Consider the following 22,044-nt stretch of genomic DNA (forward strand, 5'->3'; position numbering starts at 1 on the left):
ACCAGCTGTAATGTCACCTGGCATCAAGCCCTGGGGTTAGTGATGTCACGGCATCTAAACAGATACCCGACATCACTACTGACATCACTAACCCAGTCAAGTAATAGAAAAAAATAAAGACAAAAAAAAAAATTTATTTGAAAAAAAAACTCCCCGAAACATTCCTCTTTCACCAATTTATTGAAAATAAATAAATTTCGGTCGCTGTAATCCATTTTGGAGGTCCCTCGGCGACTCTGGACCTTCTAGAATATGGGGGGCACGTTCAGGGAACGTATCCCCCATTTTCTGGAAGCGCAAGCTCTCCATGAGCAGTGTGGGTGCAGTAATCTGAGAATACTGCACTCACACTGCCCCGGTCCAACTTAGGGCAGAGTGACCTGCAGTAACCTCATTCCAGAATATGAGGGGCACGCTCACAGAACGTACCCCCCATTTTCTGGAACAGCAGTCTCTCCATGTGAGGAGTGTGGCTGCAGATCACTGCACTCACTCTCCCCCGGTCCACAGTGGAGCAGCCTGTGCAGCAGCGACGTCAGCGTCCCTCGGCGACTCTGGACCTTCTAGAATATGGGGGGCACGTTCAGGGAACGTATCCCCCATTTTCTGGAAGCGCAAGCTCTCCATGAGCAGTGTGGGTGCAGTAATCTGAGAATACTGCACTCACACTGCCCCGGTCCAACTTAGGGCAGAGTGACCTGCAGTAACCTCATTACAGAATATGAGGGGACGCTCACAGAACGTACCCCCCATTTTCTGGAACAGCAGCCTCTCCATGTGAGGAGTGTGGCTGCAGATCACTGCACTCACCCTCCCCCGGTCCACAGTGCAGCAGCCTGTGCAGCAGCGACGTCAGTGTCCCTGCTTGCAGGGATCCAGCTGACAGCCGCTGTCTGCGCATGCGCCGCCAGCTTTCAAGAAGGAGGCGGCGTGATCGCGGGGACGGAGCACCAGCAGCCAGGTAACGTATAACCGGGGGCTGGGGGGGTGACGGCAGGACCTGGAGACAACTTTCTGCCGCATGTGATGTGTCACATGCGGCAGAAAGAGCAGGATGAATGCGGCCGCGCGCTGTGCGCCGCAATCTTGCTTGCTCCGGAGGTGGGGGGGGGGGGGAGCGCTCTAGAGAACCGGAGGGGGCTCCGGTAAACCAGAGGGCTCCAGTGGACCGGAGGAGGGGTCAGGGGTAGGACATTTCCCTCCGATCTGAAATGTTTCATCATTTCAGATCAAAGGGAAATGAATACACTGGCAGCGGCAGTTTTCAGCGCGCGTCGGCGCCATCTTGCAAGCTCTGGAGAACCGGAGGGTGCTCCGGGGGACCAGAAATCTCCGGTGTACCGGAGGGAGGGATCAGGGTGAGGACATTTCCCTCCGATCTGAAATGTTTGATTATTTCAGATCGGAGGGAAATGAATGCAGAGCCGACGGCGGCGGCAGTTTTCGCCGCGCGTCGGCGCCATTTTTGGATGTCCGGTAGGGGTGGCGGGGGTGGGGGTTGATTTCTCCGGTACCGGGGGCTTTGGGGGCACTAGGGGCTTATATTTCTTTATCATCTGACATGTTTGATCATGTCAGATGAGAAAGAAATCAGTATTATTTGCCTTTATTTTTTTAATGTGACCGTCAGTATACGGTGTATACCGGCGATCACATTATCGGGGTCCAAAAAAACCACCCCGATTCATAATCTTGGGGGTCTCAGCTACCTCCGGTAGCTGAAACCCCCGAGATTTTTCGTCACTGGGGGGCGCTACAAGCTTTTTCCGGCCTGACGTCTCAAGACGTCGGAACAGAATAAGTACCCTGTTTTTCCGACGTCTTGAGACGTTAGGCCGTCGCTATGGGGTTAAAGGACCCAAATACTTTGCATTAAAGTTTTGCAATGAGTACAGATGAGCGAACCCATGGAAGTTCAGTTGTGTGGGTGCAGCCGAACCGTACCTCCATAGGTTCGGACTTGGCCCGAACCCCAATGGAAGTAACTGATTGACAGTTCCAGTCTCCGCCAACACACAGCCAGCCATAAGCAGATCACTTCCTGGAGTGGGTGGGCGGGATTTTTCCATTTTTGTTTTGGGGGGGGAGGGAGGGGTGGTTTACACACTATATCTGATCACGTTGTTCTTATCCCCAGTGTGAGCTGTTTAAATATTGCAAGCGGATCACACTGAGCTGACCACCGAGCGTACCTGAGCACAGCGATGCTCATGCAAGTGGTCAGCATACATAAAGCATTTGAACGCTGAGCTCAAACTCAAAAAGTTGATGTTTGGCCGAAAACGTAGCACCGAACCTTGGGTTTGCTTATCTCTAGCATGAGCAGGATCGGATGATGATTGGAATCCATAGTCATCAATATGGCATCAGCCCCGCTGCAGATATAACAGCTTCTGGTCTTCTGGTAAGGTGTTTTACAAGGTTTGGAAGGCGTCTCTGGTAATTTATGCTCATTTGTCCAGAGAAGCATTTGTGAGGTCAGACACTGATGTTGGGGAGAAGCTGGCTTCACAATCTCAGTTCTTTACTTTCTTTTAACGGCCTTCAACTCAATCTCAAGCCATGGCGACTTGATTGACGAACGCTCTGTAGGAAGATCGATCTTGTGCAGCCTAGATAGGTCCACCAGGGTCTTCTCTGCTGCTTTCTTGATTGTATCAAGCCATTGGGTTACTGGTCTTCCTGTTGACCTTGTTCCTTTTATTCTTCCGATCATGATGTCCTTCTCCAGTGATTGTTCTCTTCGTATGATGTGTCCAAAGTAGGCAAGTCGTACCTTGGTGATCCTTGCTTCGAGTGACATGTCTGGCTTGATTTGTTCCACAGTTAATTTGTTTGTTCATCTTGCCATCCATGGTATTTATAACCTCCTTCTCCAGCACATTTGAAGGGTGCCATGCAGACTTCTGATGCTGAATTTTATGGTGAGGACACAGAAGAGATTTCTTCTCATGCCTCTTCCAAGAAGGCCACATCTGTGCAGGTGTCTCTGGACAGTAGAACATTGTACCACAGATCCAGAGTATGCTAAATCTTCCTGAAGGTCTTTTGCAGTCAAGCAGGAGTGCAGATTTGCCTCTCTAGCAATCCTACGAGCAGCTCTTACAGAATTTTGCTTGGTCTTCCAGACTTTATCTTGACCTCCTCTGTTCTTGTTAGCTGCCATTTCATAATTACATTTAAATTGAGGAAAGGGAAACTTGAAAATGTTTTCTTCTTATAACCTTCTCCTGCTTTGTGGGCCTCTACCATTGCCATTTTCAAAATACTAGGCAGCTGATTAGAAGAACCCATGGCTGCTCTCTTTTGGCACAAGATTAGAGTAGGATGAGTTTTTATAAAGCTGTGAAATTTGCCTCACCTGGCTTTTCCTAATGATGATGGTGAACAAGCCATAACCCCAACAGCCTAATTAAGGTCTGAAATCTTGGTCATTTTTCTGAGCACACAAATTTCCATGGGTGCCCAAACTTTTGCATCCACCCATTTTCCTTTTTGTAATTTTTAAAATGTAAAAGATGAAAATATTTTCTAATTACAAAGGAAATTTGTAATCTTTAACTTTATGCTTTCAGAGATAATTTCCTCTTCAACTTAAAGGGAACCAGTCACCAGATTTGTCCCTTTATAAGCTGTGGCCACCACCATTGAGCCCTTATATACAGCATTCTAGAATAGTGTATATAAGAGCCCAGGCCACGCCGTAGAACGTAAAAAACATTTTTTATTATACTCACCTGTGGGGCGGTAGGGTGCTGCTGGTCTTAGTCTGGCACCTCCTCTCTTCTTGTGATCACTGTTCTCCTTCACAGCTCCATGTGGATGACGCATCCTATGTCATCCACACAGAGGCCGCTATTGCACTTCTGTGCACGGTCACTTTTCTCTTCTCTGCTGAGGTCAGAGCAAAGTACTGTAATGCGCAGGGAAAGGTCGAAGACCGCCCCCGCACATGCGCACTACAGTACTTTGATCTGTCTTCAACATGGCAGAGAGAAATGCGAGTGCGCAGGAGCACAATGGCGGCCTTTGTGTGGATGATGTAGGATGCGTCATCCACACAGAGCTGGGAAAAAGGACGGCAATGGAAGGAAGAGAGGAGGCGCTGGACCAAGACCAGCGAAACACATTGGACCCGATCGCGCAGCAGGTGAGTATTATAAAAGATGATTTTTAAATTATAGAGATCGGCCTGGGCTCTTATACATTGTATTCCAGAATGCTGTATATAAGGGCTCATTGTTGGTGGCCACAGCTTATAGGGGGAAAACCTGATGACAGATTCCCTTTAAAAGTTTAATGGATCACAATAGCAATAATTTTGACCAGGGGTGTCCAAACTTTGCATTCCACTGTATTTGATGTGAATTTTGGAGCTGAGTCCACATAAAAAACTATATGTAAACATACCCTTAAAATGATTATTAAGATAAAACTTTGCACTTTTATCTATATCGAATCCATATGTTTAATGGTTGGAAGTTTTCTGAATAAACACAAAATATGTTCGGGGCTCATTTTATTAAAAATTCACGATGGAATTTCTAACAGTCCTTAAAGGAGAAGTCTTCGATTTGAAGGTCTCCTCCTGCAGTCCTGGTGCTGACATTGCTGCAGGCAATTATAGGGTTACCCGTGACGACTTATTTGTTCACCTGATGCTGTCTGTATTCTCACTTTATGGTACTGTCCATATATTGTTATCTCACCTGATGTACATAGTGTAAAAGCACAGGCTTTATAATGTGTAAACAAGCCCTGTGTATGGGTGGTAGACTAGTATATAAAGTGCCTTGACAAAAGTATTCATACCCCGTGAACTTTTCAACAGTACACCCACAAGCTTAAATGTGTTTTATGAGGATTTTATGCGACTGAGGTGGATTTTCTAAACCTCAGGTGCGGGTGGGCACACGGAGCCCTGCAGCAAGCAGGAAGGCAGGTGGGCAGTAAGGACTAGGCAAACACCAAAATCTCAGGAGTAGCAGGACTGAAGAAAATGAACCAAGTAGGAGTGAACGCAAACACAAACCCAAAAAGCACAGATTGCGGACCACACGAAAAATAAGACTCTGAACTCTCAAGAGCAGTGGGACAGGTGAGGTTTAACTCAACAGGAATGAAAGGAAGTTGAACCACAGTTTGTACAGGAGGTGGAGCACACCAAGGGGCAGCCATATCATTGGTGCAATCTATGTGGCCGCACAGGGGCCCACGAGGTAAGGGGGCCCATTTTTACCTCCAAGCAGGTGCAATTTAGCTTTTGGGCTGTAAAGGGCCCATATATTGTCTTGCACAGGAGCCCTTAGGCTGCTTTCACACATCCGGCTTGAGCTGTGCGGCTCAATCCGGCTGTGCAAGCTATGCAACGGATGCGGTGAAAACACCGCATCCTTTGCATAAGTTTTTCCCATGCGGCCCGTCCGGTTTTTGCTGCTTGCGGCATGCTACTGAGCATGCACAGTGGCAAAAACCGCATGCGGCGGCCGGATGCGTTTTTTGCCGCATCGTGCCGCATCCGGCCGCCATAGGCATGCATTGAAAAATGCGCCGCATCGGCAGGATGCAGCGCAATGCGGTTTTTTTTTGCCGCACGAAAAAACGTGCCAGGCAACGTTCCATCCGGCCGCCGCATCGGCTAAATCTGCCGCATGCGGGAAAAAACGGATGGAACGCAAGGCCATGCGGCACAATGCGGCACTAATTAAAGTCTATGCAGGAAAAACGCAACCGGCAGCAAAAAAAAACGGTTGCGATTTTCCTGCAAAGTGACGGATTGTGCCGCATTGCAGAAACCGGAGGTGTGAAAGCAGCCTTATCTGGCTGTGTCCGCTACTGAGCAGACCAACATAAAATTCTAGAATCTTAATCCCAAACACTGATATGATCGACCTTAAATGCCATTGATCCAGCCTGAGCAATTTACAAAATCTGATGCTAAGCACAAAACAGGGCAGCGAAGAAAAGGGAAGTAAGTGGAGCCTGAGATACCTGGGACAGGTGTATACCAAACATGTTTTACTGCATGCTTTTGGCACATTTGAAAGTTTTGGCAAAAAATAACCAGGCCTGGCTGTATTTCTTTGTAATAAAAGGCTTCCATCTTGTCAACCTACCCCATAGGCCAGAAATATGAACAATATAGTGATTGTTGTGACATTCAGGACACAACCAAAAATTCCTGCAGCTACTTTAGTGTTACTCTTGGCAGCCTCCCAGACCAATTTTCTTGGGTTTTTTTTCATCAATTTTTGAGGGACATCCAGTACTAGGTAATGTCACTCTTTTGCCAAATTTAAGCCATGTTCTAATACATAGGTTATTTTTGTACCCTTCTCATTCAACAGTCATGATTCACGCATGGCTCTGCCGCTGCTGAGCCTGTGTATGTATTGGTCTTCTTTGTGTCTGAGATCTCCGGGGTTAGGTCCGATGGGAGGGCCTATTCCGTGTTGCCTCGTTTCGGAGGTCACACCGCCATATCTTAGACTTGTTACCCCTGGAACGCTGGCAGAAATAGTTCCTGCTCTGCAGCGTACGCAACTGGTTCCTGTGAGACTGCTCTGATCTTGTCCCACTACCCAGTACTTCTCTACCTGACCTCCGTCCGTCCCGTCCTGCCTGACCTCCCTGTCTTCCTGACCCTGGTTCCGTTTTGTGTCCCCCCCATCTCCACTCCCTCCTCTTTACTTAGGCTGCTTTCACACACCAGTTTTTTGCCATCAGGCACAATCTGGTTTGTGCCTGATTCAACGGATCCGTCGCAGATTGTGTAAAAACTGATGCGACGGATCCAGCAAAAAACGGATTTGTTTTTTTTTCTTTTTCATGCCAAGAGAGAGAGAGACCCCATCATCACCGCACACGCCAGTACTACCGCCCCCATCAACACTGCACACGCCGGTACTACCGCCCCCATCAACACTGCACACACCGGCACTACCGCCCCCATCAACACCGCACACACCGGCACTACCGCCCCCATCAACACCGCACACACCGGCACTACCGCCCCCATCATCACTGTACACACCGGCACTACCGCCCCCATCATCACTGCACACACACCGGCACTACCACACCCATCATCACTGCACACACACCGGCACTACCGCACCCATCATTACCGCACACACATCGGCACTACCGCCCCCATCATCACTGCAGACACACCGGCACTACCGCCCCCATCATCACTGCAGACACACCGGCACTACCGCCCCCATCATCACTGCAGACACACCGGCACTACCGCCCCCATCATCACTGCAGACACACCGGCACTACCGCACCCATCATCACTGCACACACCGGCACTATCCCACCCATCATCACCGCACACACCGGCACAACCTGAGTGACGTCTCCGCTCACAGCGCGACTCACTTCAGTTGCTCTGTGGAGCTCACACGAGTGGCGGTGTTCTATTGCGGCTCCTGTCAGCTTTCGATGTAGCAGAGCTGAAAGCATCGTGGGACCTCGTGTGGATTATGTCGGACCTGGAGGGGTATTTGGGGGTTAATAAAGTGGGGAAAGAGGGTGTTTTTTTTGTCTTTTATTTCAAATAAAGAATTTTTCATTGTGTTTATTTACTTTCACTATAGATTAATCATGGGGGTGTCTCATATACGCCTGCCATGATTAACCTAGGACTTAGTGGCAGCTATGGGCTGCCATTAACTCCTTATTACCCCAATTGCCACATGCCCCAGGGCAATTCGGGATGAGATGGGTAGAGTTCCAGGACTGTCACATCTAATGGATGTGGCAATTCCGGGCGGCGGCTGCTGGCTGATAGTTTTAGGCTGAGGGGCTCCCCATAACGTGGAGCTTCCCATCCTGAGAATACCAGTCTTCAGCCGTGTGGCTTTACCTTGGCTATATCAAAATTGGGGGGGACCGCACGTCGTTTTTTTAAATTATTTATTTTACTGCACTGTATAGACCCGCCCAGCGGCGGCTGTGATTGGTTGCAGTGAGACAGCTGTCACTCAGCGTGGGGGCTCGTCTAACTGCAACCAATCATAGGTGCCGGTGGGCGGGGTAAGCAGTAAATAAGAGATGGAATAATGAGCGGCCGGCATTTTCAAAAGCAGGAGAAGCCGCCAGAGCAATGTGACAGCTGTGCAGCGCCGCACTGGTGATCGGCAAGTATAAAGGAGGGAGGGAGAGAGAGACCGGACCGACCGACCGACACATCGACAGAGATAGAGAGACAGAGACTGGGGATGCCCAGAAACAAAAACCGGATCCATCGTTGGTTTCCGGCATGTGCCGGATGGCGCCAATAGGCTTTCATTATACAACATGGAGTATGGCGTCGGATTCGGCGTGGTCCGTTTTTTCGCGGCAGCCAAAAAACATTGCATGCTGCGTCCTTTCCAGCCGGTGGAAAACGAATTTTCGCTGGATGCAGCACAAGGCCATCCGGCACAAGCCGGCGTTAATACAAGTCTATGGGGAATAAAATGGATCTGGCGCCGGCCCCGTTTTATCCGGTTTTTGACAAATTGTGCCTGATGCCAAAAAACTGATGTGTGAAAGCAGCCTTACGTAGTCAGTTTGTTCTCTGACTATGGCTCTGCTTCCCTCCGACTCCTGATGTGACCTCTTGGCTTCTCGACCCACTGCTTCCACATGACTTCGGCTTGTTTACTCCTCTTACTATGGCTCTGCTTCCCTCCGACTCCTGATGTGACCTCTTGGCTTTTGAACCCCCTGCTTCCACATGACTTCGGCTTGTTTACTCCTCTGTACTGATGCAATATCCCGGCATAGACCCTGGCTTAATCGACTATCCTTGTACTGGTGCTAGTGATCTCTAGTGGGCTTATGTCTTACTGCACTTAGGAGCACTACATCCTTCCTGAGTCCCTGCGCCCCCTAGTAGTAGCATCACATCAACAATTAGGTCCCTTTGCTTTGTTGTAAGCTGTTTATGGACCATGAAAAAGAAAATGTCAGAAAATCCTACAAAAACAGATAAACTTTATATGGGGGTTAATCAGAATAGCTGTAAATAATGGGGGCTGTGTACTGACTACTATGTAACATGAGTGAAACTGTGATTGGCTAGTTGTGAACATAACCACATCCGCAATTATAAGAAGGTGTTATGCAACTAAAGTAATTTTAGTGTTATTTTTATTTCCTCCTCAAAATTATTTGGTTTATTTATCAATGTACAGATTATGGGTGACCTTAAAGGTGGAAAATTTTTAAATTATTTCTTTTTGGCATATTTTTTTTTCCTTAACAAAAACCTGGTATTTTAATGGGGTGTGTAGACTTTTTATATCTAATATATATCAGCAGTGATGAAACTATATATACACACAGTTTCCTAAATGTTAAGGTCATTGTATAGTCCTTTGTGATTATATATGCAGTATTTTAAGCTTATTTCATAAATTGAATTTATTCAAAAGCACATAATAAAAATGTAAATGAGATAAATGATAAAGACACTGATCAAAATTAGAGCACTTTCAGATACCTGCAAGTTATTGGTGTTAATCTGGCACCTGGTGCAAATTTCCTTATTTACCTGACAAACCCTATGTAACTGGCAGCATAACTTTCCAGTTTGCACTGACTTTGCAAAAATGGTGTGCCGTTCCAAAGTGACTGAAACCCTCCGGCAGCAGGTTGTCCAGATGAAGGCCAAATGGGTGACCCTATCAGCCATAGCAAGAGAAGTTGACATTCCAAGTCTGTGATTTTGAGAATATTGCATCTTTACAACATCACAAACTTTTTCAAGTCCCCCAAGAGGACTGGCACCCTCAAAAGACAAATGCAAGAGAGGGCTGGATTATGCAGAGAATCTCCATGGGTAATCGTTTCAACACTGCAGCTGGAATGGATTGGCAATTCAGCACTAAACAGGGTAAGGATCTGTTTCATCATCGTGTCATGACGTTTAAGAGCATTTGGACTCAAAGCGACCAAACCTCTCACTAGCAGAAAGAATCAAAAGGCTAGACTTACCTTTGGGGAGGAGCATGTTGTTTGGACAGAGAAGTGGTCCACAATTCGTTTTAGTGATGAAAGCAAGTTTAATTTATTTGGGTTTGATGGGAAACATTATGTTCATTGACAAACTGGAGAAAGACTGACCCCAAAGTGTGTAAAGAAGTCAGTGAAAGGTGGTGCAGGAAGTGTCATAGTTTGGGGAATGTTTTCTGCAGGAGCCGTTGGACCTCTCATATAGCTACAGTGCTGGCCAAAAGTATTGGCACCCCTGCAATTCTGTCAGTGAATACTCAGTTTTTTTCCTGAAAATGATTGCAATCACAAATTCTTTGGTATTATTATCTTCATTTAATTTGTCTTCAATGAGAAAAAAAAAAAAAAAGTCATAAAGCCAAATTGGATATAATTCCACACCAAACATAAAAAAGGGGGTGGACAAAAGTATTGGCACTGTTTGAAAAATCATATGATGCTTCTCTAATTTGTGTAATTAACAGTACCTGTAACTTACCTGTGGCACCTAACAGGTGTTGGCAATAACTAAATCACACTTGCAGCCGGTTGACATGGATTAAAGTTGACTCAACCTCTGTCCTGTGTCCTTGTGTGTACCACATTGAGCATGGAGAAAAGAAAGAAGACCAAAGAACTGTCTGAGGACTTGAGAATCCAAATTGTGAGGAAGCATGAGCAATCTCAAGGCTACAAGTCCATCTCCAAAGACCTGAAAGTTCCTGTGTCTACGGTGCGCAGTGTCATCAAGACATTTAAAGCCCATGGCACTGTGGCTAACCTCCCTAGATGTGGAAGGAAAAGAAAATTTGACGAGAGATTTTAACGCAAGATTGTGCGGATGGTGGATAAAGAACCTCGACTAACATCCAAACAAGTTCAAGCTGCCCTGCAGTCCGAGGGTACAACAGTGTCAACCCGTACTATGCAAATCAGAAAAGTCCGTGGAGCCTCTGTTAGGAGTCTCATCACAGAAACTAGCCAGATATCCCTCCGAGAAGGACCTAGCCAAGGAGTGGCTCTTTTTAGGAGACCACCATAACCACCATATTAAGTGGCCCTTTTAGTCAATATCCAACTCTTTGACAAGTTTAAAGATATGACAAGGGAATTACCAAGGCCAGGTATCCATCCACAGACAGCTGTTTTGGGGTATTGCCCCTCATCAGTGTGGAGTAGGATTCTGGCCAGGTGGGAGCAATGCCTAGTAGACCAACAAGACAAAACAATCACTGATCTCGGGGAGACCAGCCAGAGAAAACACTGCCGGCAGCCAACGAGGGCGCTCAATACAGTGAAATCCTAGGGTGCATTGCCCCCTGGGAAAAGCCATCAACATAGTTTACAGGAAAAAAAAGAGGCATTCAAAGAAAAGAACACGGACCCCACAGTCAAACATGGCGGAGGTTCCCTAATGTTTTGGGGTTGCTTTGCTGCCTCTGGCACTCGACTGCTTGTCCATGTGCATGGCATTATGAAGTCTGAAGACTACCAACAAATTTTGCAGCATAATGTAGGGCCCAGTGTGAGAAAGCTGGGTCTCCCTCAGGTCATGGGTCTTCCAGCAGGACAATGACCCAAAACACACTTCAAAAATAAAAAACCTAAAATTATGTAGCCCCAAGAAATATAAAACCTAAAATTATGTAGCCCCAAGAAATATAAAACCTAATTTTCACTAGAAAATGGTTTGAGAGAAAGCACTGGAGACTACTAAAGTGGCCAGCAATGAGTCCAGACCTGAATCCCATAGAACACCTGTGGAGAGATCTCACAATGGCAGTTTGTAGAAGGCACCTTCAAATCTCATGGACCTGGAGCAGTTTGCCAAAGAAGAATGGTCTAAAATTCCAGCAGAGCATTGTAAGAAACTCATTGATGGTTACCGGAAGCGGTTGTTCACAGTTATTTTGGCTAAAGGTTGTGCAACCAAGTATTAGGCTAAGGGTGCCAATACTTTTGTCTGGCCCATTTTTGGAGTTTTGTGTGAAATGATCAATGATTTGATTTTTGTTTCATTCTCTTTTGTGTTTTTTCATTGCAAGCAAAATAAATGAATGAAGATAATACCAAAGAATTTGTGATTGCAATCATTTTCAAGAAGAAACTGAGTATTATCTGACAGAATTGCAGGGGTGCCAATACTTTTGGCCAGCACTGTACATGACAGAGTGAATGCAAGTGTGTATACGAACCTTTTTCAACAACACGTGGTTCCTTACTCAATCAGCCAGCAATTTTCATGCAGGACAATGCCCCCTGTCACACAGCAAAACGGGTAAAGCAGTTATTTGAAACAGAAAACATTGAAACAATGAAATGGCCGCCCAGAGTCCTGATCTAAACCCAATAGAAAACCTCTGGAAAATCCTTGGTGACAAAGCTATGGTCAAGAAACCCAAAAAGATCTGTGGAAGAGACTGGAAGAAGAGTGCACCAAAATCCCACCACAGCAGTGTGAGAGACTAGTGATGTCCTGTGGCCACAGATGTGCTGAAGTCATTCAAAGCAAAGACCTGTACACGTCCTACCGATTGTGACTGTTGTTACCTTCAGAAAATTTACTTATAATCTTTCTCTGTGCTACAGTCATTGCTGTTCTCTAATTATCATCATCACATTGTGGGCAAAATAAAGGTTTTCTGTTGATAAACTTTGGCTCTTTTGTAAACCCTGTTCTAGTGGCATGGTGCACCCCTTACAAAAATACCTTCAATTATTAATCAATGTAGATTACATTATTTCTGAAAAAAGAAAGTGATCGTACATTGTCCTCTAATTTTGATCTCCAGTGCAAGTATATAACTGCATACAGCAATGAGTAAACCGTGCACATAACTATATCAGCAGGCAGTAGTGAATGAACTACATATGTAATCACAGTAAACATTGCACTAATCTGCCATTTATCTTCCCCTCAGATTATAATTTATCACTAGTTTATCCATACCCCCATCTTGGTTTATTAACATAGTAATAATAACAATAATTTGCTTTTCTCAGTATCCTGACGTCATCATGCTGCCTCACATACCCTAGCGCTCCGGACCTCCGGCAGAGAACAGATCTAAGACAGCCTGTTGGTGGTCGTAGGAAATGGTGGGGCAAAGAGAAGAAGGCTCTCTGCTCCGCTATACCACCTATGTACTGCAGATTTGCAAACTCATCCTTGAGACATCTCCGGTCTCTCCTTAAAGACTTTTCTACTACATAAGAAGCCACTAGTATTTTTTATATGGTGCATGGCAGCTACCAATTACATATTTTAAATTAGGGTCAAGGAGCTTCAAGTTACAACCTTGAATAATAATAAAGTCTTCTCTCTCTTTTTCTAGATTACTCCTTTCGAGGCCTCTCTGGTGCTGAGTATTGGCAAAATCTGGGGTGGAATCACAGATCCTATAGTCGGATTTTGCATTAACAAAAGCAAATGGACCATAATTGGACGACTAATGCCATGGTGGGTGAGATCTGTCTTAATTCTTAATTAGGTTTTTGCGTTCACACTCCTGTTCTAAGTCTTTGACCTTGACTGAATATAGATGGCAATGAACTGATGACCACCAGATACCAATGGTTAATATCTCAATGATAGGGAAAGAGAAAAAAACAGGATCAATAGGCTTGCTGGGCATCATATATCTGCCCTACAAAGGTCAAATAAATCCTTATTGGGTAACAAAACGTTTGGGAGTTTTTATATATGTTTTAGTGGCATCAAATATCCTGCAGATCACTGGAGGTTATGAGTCTTGAGACCCCCACCGACCGCTCAAAATACTGCTCTGATGCACTCACTTCAGCAAGCAGAAGTTTAGTTACACTTTAACTGTAATATTTTTAGTCCTAAATACAGTGTGAATTTAGTCTAAGGGTCCGTCACTTGTCATAATTTCCAGGTGATGAGATGACCATTAGGTACTCCTCATTCTGACCAAAAAGATGTATGCACCTTAATAAGCTGCTTCAGTTTAGTCGCATTGTCAAATAGAAGTCAAAGGTAGTCATTAGAGATGGGTGTACCCACAGATGTTTAAAAAAAAAAAAGTGTCTGGTTTGAGACCGGACTTGACCCCAGACTTCAAATAACTCTATGAGGACTTGAACTTTAGTGCTATAAAATGCTGTCAGTAAGGGCTGGGGGTCTGCAAAGCAGGACAATTATACTTACTGAGTTTCTGTCTGGTTGTCACACTGCTTCAGGGTGCGCTCATTAAATCTTATGAATATTCACTGCTTCCCCGCCCACCCTCTGTGACAGTGTTTGTGATTGATTGCAGTCAGACTGCATTCCCACCCTCGGTGCTGGCGCCGGTGATAGGTTGCCCTCACATTAGCTGTCTGGGTCTCTGAAGTGCAGTTTAAAAATAAATGAATAATTGGAAAACTAGTCCCCATATTTTGATACCCAGCGCAGATAAAGCAGCCAGCTGGAGGTTGCTTCATCTGGGCTGTGTGTGGAAATACAGGGGACCCTACACTCTTTTTTGTAAATTATTTAAATAATTTTAAAAAAGGTGCATGGTCTCCCCCAATTTTGACACCCAGCCAAGATAAATCTGGGGGCTGGTACACTCAGGCTAGGGAGGCCCATGGTTAATGGGCCCTCCGCAGCCTAAAAATAGCAGAAGACAGTTACTCTAGAATTGGCGCATCCATTAGATGATGTTCCAGTCCTGGCGCTTACCCAGCTCATCACGATTGTGCTGGTGCAGTGGCAATCGGAGTAAACTAAGGGGTAATGTGATCACAGCTGTGATTTGTCAAAAAAAAGAAAAAAAAGCATAGCTGCCGTGAAGACCTGGATGAGTAATGGGTAGGACTCTGAGACCCACCATTACTAATCGTGTAAGTAACAATAAATAAACACAAAGAAAAATCCTTTTTTTTTTTTTTTTTTAAAGGAAAAAAAGCCATCTTCTTTCTCCAATTTATTAACCCCCCAAAACATCCCTGCAGGTCCAATGTAATCCACAGACAAGTTGTGCTATTGGTTCTGCTACATCCTGAGGTCGCAGAGCACAGTCACTTCAGAAAATGTGACCGAGCACTGCAGCCTTCGGGACACACTGACGGAGCTGCATCTGTGAGAGAGGTGTTTTCAGTGAATTCACCTGAGGTCACAGTTGGTGGTTCCCACGATACATGCTTGACTTTCACTCCATTTATTGTCGGTTGGACAGCTTTCTTTGGAAGTCCCATAGACAATGAATAGAACAGAGGTCAAGCAGACATCCATTATTGGGATTGCTGGACCCTCTGTGATCAGCAAATTATACCCATGGATAGGAGATAACTTACTATTTTGGCAATAACCCTTTACAGACTGCTATAAAGCTCTCTTAGACTTTCTAACAGCAGTTTGTCTGTTGAAAATGGGGTTTGTATGGTGAATTTACATCAGCTCTTTGGGTAAAATTGGCGACTGCCCATACACATTAGTTATGGTAGCTACTCCAGCTAAAAATGACAGGTTCACCTAATGTCTGTCTCATGTACAGTTATGGCTGAAAGTGTTAGCACCCATGAAAATGTTCCAGAAAATTAAGTTTTTATCTCAGAAAATTAATGCAATTGCTCCAGTTTTGCTATACATGTCTGTTTGCCAAAAACTGCAACTAGGACGTAATTTCACACCCAACCCCAAAAATAGGTAGGACAAAATTGTTAGCACCTTCCTAAAATTGTGGGTAAATAACTTTGTTTAAAGCATGTGATACTCATCCAAACTTGCCTGTTTCAACGTAAGTGGGCAATATGAAAATTTCACCAGAAGCCAGATAAAAAAGGGAGAAGTTGACTTAATGTTTGATTGTGTGTCTGTGTGTGCCACACTAAGCCTGGAGAGCAGAAAGAGGAGAAGAGAACTGTCTGAGAACTTGAAAACCAAAATTGTTGAAAAATATCAACAATCTCAAGAATACAAGTCTATCTCCAGAGATCTTGATTTCCTTTGTCCACAGTGTCAACCTAATCAACAGTTCACAATCAATCAGTTTACAACCCATGCCACTGTAGATAATTTCACAGGACGTGGATGGTAGAGAAATATTGATGAAAGGTTGCAACGCAGAATAGACCAGATGGTGGATAAGCCGCCCAAATCAAGTTCCAAAGAAATTCAAGCTGTCCTACAGGCTCAGGTTGCATCAGTGTCAGTGCAAACTATTTGTTTACATTTGAATGACATGAAATGCTATGAAGGAGACCCTGGAGGACCCCACTGCTGGCACTGATACATAAAAAGCTAGCTTGCAGTCTTCCAAAATGTATGCAAGTAAGCCAAATCCTTTTGGGAAAGTGTCTTGTGGACAGATGAGACCAAGATACAACTATTTGGTAAAGCACATTATTCTACTGTTTACCAAAAAAAAAAAATGGAATGGGGCCTACAAAGAAAAGAACAGTCAGATATGAGGTGGCAGTCAGAGATGTTTTGGGGTTGTTTTGCTGCCTCTGGCACTTGGCGCCTTGACTGTGTGCAAGGCATCATGAAATCTGAAGATTGCCAATGAATTTTGGGTCACAATGTAATGTAGCGCCCAGTGCCAAAAAGCTGGGTTTGCATCCTAGGTCATGGGTCTTTCAGCAAGGCAATGACCCCAAACAGACTGTAAGAAACCCCCAAAAATGGATGGGAATAAAGTGCTGCATAGTTCTCAAGTGGCAGCAAATAGTCCGGATCTAAATCCCGCTGTACCCATGAGAGATTTTAAAATTGCTGTTGGGAGAAGGCACCTTCAAATATGAGAGACCTGGAGCAATTTATAAAGAAAAGTCCAAAATTTCAGGGGAAAGGAGTAAGAAGCTTGTTGATGGTTGCAGTTTTTTTTTATTTCGAAGGGTGAAGAGTTCAACCAAATTTTAAGTTGAGGGTGCCAACAATTTTATCTGGACCATTTTTGGAGTTTTGTGTGAAATTATGTCCAATTTGCCTTTTTTCCCCTCAAAATGTTTTGTGTTGTTACAATACACACAAAGGAAATAAACTTGTATGACGTAATGTGTGGTTACAATAATTTTCCAGGGGAAAAACTTCATTTTCTGGAACAATTTCAAGGGTACCAACACGTTCCGCCATGACTGTATATGGTCACCTATTATAGGGACGTTCTCGAGCAGAGAAGACTGAATCTGCTTGACTATAGTCTGAGCGCATGGTTTGGGCAGTTTCAGCACCACGTGGGTGGACAGCGATGAAGACAGATTCTTATTACACAAGACAATAAAGACTCAAATTATAGCCCCCAACATAAAGTGTACCTATCACATAAGGTGGCTCTGTGGTCCATTTATTACCTTCCAGAACCAAGATCCTGGGTTGGTACTCAAGTGGGCGAAACTTCAGGATGGAGTCATTATGTTCTCCATTAAGATGAATAAGTATCATCCTAACACCAAAAATGTACTTCCTTCCAGTCCCATGTTATAAATATTCCCTAACAACCAAGATTGTAAAAACTAAAAAAAATCACTCCATTCCCACCATAAACCTCTTCATGATTGCAAAGCTGCAAAATGAAGGGAGCCTCATTATGATGGTGATCACTGGTTGCAATCGCCCAATTACATGGGTTTGGTTTTGCCATAGAGATAGGCCAGGACATGACATATCTCTTTTAGTGCAAATAACCCTAATAGACATTAAACCTAGTAAAAAAAAAATTGTAAAGTCACCGTATTTTACATACAAAAAAACCCAAAACATAGTGTTGTAAATAAAAGTAATGTAAGACACAACAATATATTCTATATACAGACACACATTATATAATAAATAAATATTATATATATATGTATGTGTGTGTGTAATATATATATAAAGTGTGTGTGTGTGTATATATATATATATATATATATATATATATATATATATATATATGTATATATATATGTATGTATATATATATGTATATATATATATATAATATATGTGTATATATATATATATATATATATATATATATATATATACAAAGCAAGAAAGCCTGCGGAGACACCATCACATGTTTCTCAACGCTGGCAGCAAACTAGCCAGGTCTTTCACCGGGAAGGAACAACCACGGGAGGGGCAGTCTCCAGTCAAGGAGACCACCTATGCCAAACATGGTATCCATCCACAGACAGCCGTTTCGGGGTATTTGCCCCTCATCAGTGTGGAGTAGGAATCTGGCTAGTGGGACATTGCCTAGTAAAAGACTATGTGAGCAAGGCAATGTCCCACTAGCCAGATTCTTACTCCACACTGATGAGGGGCAAATACCCCGAAACGGCTGTCTGTGGATGGATACCATGTTTGGCATAGGTGGTCTCCTTGACTGGAGACTGCCCTTCCCGTGGTTGTTCCTTCCCGGTGAAAGACCTGGCTAGTTTGCTGCCAGCGTTGAGAAACATGTGATGGTGTCTCCGCAGGCTTTCTTGCTTTGAATATTTCCCAGGGGGCATTGCTCTAGAATCACTGCGTTGAGAAACACGTGATGGTGTTTCCGCAGTGGTGGATGTTGATCTCCCTAAGGTCAACCATCCTTGCTCACATAGTCTTTTACTAGGCAATGTCCCACTAGCCAGATTCCTACTCCACACTGATGAGGGGCAAATACCCCAAAACGGCTGTCTGTGGATGGATACCATGTTTGGCATAGGTGGTCTCCTTGACTGGAGACTGCCCTTCCCGTGGTTGTTCCTTCCCGGTGAAAGACCTGGCTAGTTTGCTGCCAGCGTTGAGAAACATGTGATGGTGTCTCCGCAGGCTTTCTTGCTTTGAATATTTCCCAGGGGGCATTGCTCTAGAATCACTGCGTTGAGAAACACGTGATGGTGTCTCCGCAGTGGTGGATGTTGATCTCCCTAAGGTCAACCATCCTTGCTCACATATATATATATATATATTATATATATTATACACACAGTGTATGGACACAGTGGTGTGAGAAAGTGTTTACTCCCTGCCTGATTTTTTATTCTTTTGCATGTCTGTCACACTTAAATGTTTCCGATCACCAAGCAAATTTATGTTTTAGGCAAAGATAACACAAGTAAACGCAAAATGCAGTTTATAAATTAAGGTCATTATAATCCGAATCTACAAGGCCCTGTGTGAAAAGTGATTGCTCCCTAAGCCTAATAACTGGTTGGGCTACCCTTGGCAACGACTGCAATCAAGCGTTTGCGTTAACAAGCAATGAGGGTTTTCCAACGCTTTTGAGTAATATTGGCCCACTCATCTTTGCAAAATTGTTGTAATTAGGCCACATTGGAGGATTTCCGAGCATGCACTGCCTTTTTTAGGTCATGCCACAGCGTTTCAATCTGATTAAGGTCAGGACTTTGACAAGACCACGCAGGGGGGTCAATCGCTTTTTCACACAGGGCCCTGTAAGATTGGATTTCTTTTTCCCCTTAATAATAAAGATCTTAGTTTATAAAATTTATAAAGTGTACTTTGTGCTTACTTGTGTTATCTTTGTTTAATATTTAAATTTGTCTGATGATCTGAAACTTATTTTTGACAAGCATGTAAAAGAATAAGAAATCAGGAAGGGGGCAAATACTTTTTCACACAACTGTGTAATATATATATGCAGTATATATACAGTATATATACTTAGTTTGTCAGCAATAAAAAACAAACAAACAATCTTATTTTTTGGTATACAATTTGATCCAAAATTTAAAGGGTTGTTCAGTATTGCAAAAACATGGCTGCTTTCTTCCAGAAACAGTGCTAAATCTGTTCAAATGGCAAGTGTAGTATTGCAGCTCAGCCCTATGCACTGTAATGGAGGTGGGCTACAAGTATTTGACGCTGACAATCCGTGTACAACCATCTGGGATAGCCATGTTTTTAAAAGACAAACTATTTTGAAATGAGAATAAAAATAAAAAAAAATATTGTATACTGGTGTACCCTAACACCAAAGTTGTACTAATAGGATGTACAGCTTGTCTTATAACAAACAAGGCCTAATTTAATTGCGTTAATGCAAAGAAACAACAACAAAAAAACAATGTCAGAACAAAAAAAAGAAAAAATGTGTTCCGTTATTAGAGGGTTAATTGGTTTCTTGTAAAATTGGCCATAAATTATATGCAGTCATGGCCGAAAATGTAAACAGCCTTATTTAAGAAAATAAAAATAAAAAAAAGGCAAACTGTACATAATTTCACACACAACCCCCAAAATGAGCCAGACAAAATTGTTGGCACCTTTCCAAAATTGTGGGAACACAACTTTGTTTCAAACTTGTGATGCTCATTCAAACTCACCTGTGGCAAGTAAGAAAGGGAGAAGTTGACTAAATTTTTGCATTGTGTCTGTGCGTGCCACACTAAGTCTGGAGAACGGAAAGAGAAGAGAACAGTCTGAGGATTTTACAACTAAAATTGTTGTAACGTTGAGATTGTTGATATTTTTCAAGTCCATCCCCAGAGACGTTCTTTTGTCCACGGTGTGCAACATAATCAAGAAGTTTACAACGCATTGCTAATCTCCCTGGACGTGGATCTCAGAGAAACACTGATGAAAGGTTGCAACTCACGATAGTCCGGATAGTGGATAAGCCCCAACCAATTTCCAAAGACATTCCAGCTGTTCTGCAGACTCAGGGTGCATCAGTGGAAGAGTGAACTATCCATCCACATTTGAATGAAATGCAAAACCTATAGAAAGAGACCCATGAGGACCCCACTGAGACATAAAAAGCTAATCTGCAGTTTGCCAAAATGTATATGAGTAACCAAAACTGGAAACGCGTCTTGTAGACATAAGAGACCAAGAAAGAGCTATTTTGTAAAGCAAATCATTCTACTATTTACTGAAAACAGTATGAGGCCTACATAGAAAAGAACACAGTACCTACAGTCAAATATGGGGGAGGGTCAGAGATGTTTTGGGGTTGTTTTGCTGCCTCTGGCACTGGGTGCCTTGACTGTGTGCAAAGCATCATTAACTCTGAAGATTATCAAAGGATTTTGGTACAAGCAGCCGTATTCCATGCACTACTCCACTGTTTGCGCAACTTGATACAACCCTCCATTTGGCTGTAAAGTTGCACTAAATACTATGAGATCCAAGACACCAAAACACCTTTTCTATACAAAAATATATCTTAATCGATATCAGCATATACTGAAGAAAAATTAGCATACCTTTTTATGGCCTTGATAAAGGGTGAAATCTTTGCATGCTTTTGTATTTTTCTTTAGTGTATGCTGGGACCAATAAAGATATGTTATGTAAAGTATTGGTGGCCATTCAAGAGGTCACCGGGATTGTGGTTCCCAGCCGCCCAGAAGCAGTTTTGCTGTACATCTTTAACATATCCGAAAAGGTCTATAAAAAATCTATCCTAGGTCACCTCCTCCAGGCTGCCAAGACAGTGATCCCACGACGTTGGAAGGATCCTACCCCCCCTACGCTGGATGAGTGGGTAATGGAGGTGATTGTGATTCACCGAATGGAAATGGTAATGGCCCAGTCACGTGGGCAGACGGTAGAGATAGCCACCAAATGGTTTCAGTGGGAATCATTTCTGTCGGGTAAAAAATTTCTGGAACTAATTTAACCTCCGGAGGACAGGTACCCAGGCCCCCTTTATTCTTCAGATAATATACTACCCTTTGGACAAGTTTTGGTCCAACAGACAATGTATCAGTCCCGGTCGCCGCGCCCTCTTCCTTCCCTTCCACTTCTCTCTCTGACCCGCTCTTTCCTCTCTACTCTTCATGACTGCCTCTATTCTTAAGCTTTCATCTTTGTTTCACTATTTTCTATGGTTTAAAAATGATTATCCATGTATTCTTGTAATCATCCATATTCCATTATGAAGCCCATGATAGTTTACTGTTCAGACTATCGATGAATACTATTTGATGCAGCATGGTTTTGTGTTCTTCTCATGTATGTTTTTTGAAAATTCAATAAAAATTTTAAATTAGAAAAAAAAAAAGATATGTTATGTATACAGAAGGAGTTTCGGTACCTTGGATCTCAAGGTATTTATTACTAAAGGTCCACAATGTAGTTCCCAGTGTCAGAAAACTACATTTGCGTGATAG

At 43.6% G+C, this 22,044-nt stretch overlaps 1 protein-coding gene across 2 annotated transcripts in view; it reads left to right on the forward strand.

Annotated features, from left to right (window-relative positions):
• MFSD2B (MFSD2 lysolipid transporter B, sphingolipid) overlaps window positions 1–22,044 on the forward strand; it is a 103,177-nt gene that overhangs the window by 19,170 nt on the left and 61,963 nt on the right. For both annotated transcript variants that reach the window (XR_012751524.1, XM_075338792.1), the window contains exon 3: window positions 13,323–13,447. Coding sequence is in view for 1 of the 2 variants with exons in the window: in XM_075338792.1 (XP_075194907.1) it covers window positions 13,323–13,447 (125 nt within the window). In the remaining variant the exon portion in view is untranslated. The remainder of the gene's footprint in view (window positions 1–13,322; window positions 13,448–22,044) is intronic.

Source organism: Anomaloglossus baeobatrachus, chromosome 3 (genome assembly GCF_048569485.1).
Source record: "Anomaloglossus baeobatrachus isolate aAnoBae1 chromosome 3, aAnoBae1.hap1, whole genome shotgun sequence".
In the NCBI taxonomy this organism is placed as follows: Eukaryota; Metazoa; Chordata; class Amphibia; order Anura; family Aromobatidae; genus Anomaloglossus; species Anomaloglossus baeobatrachus.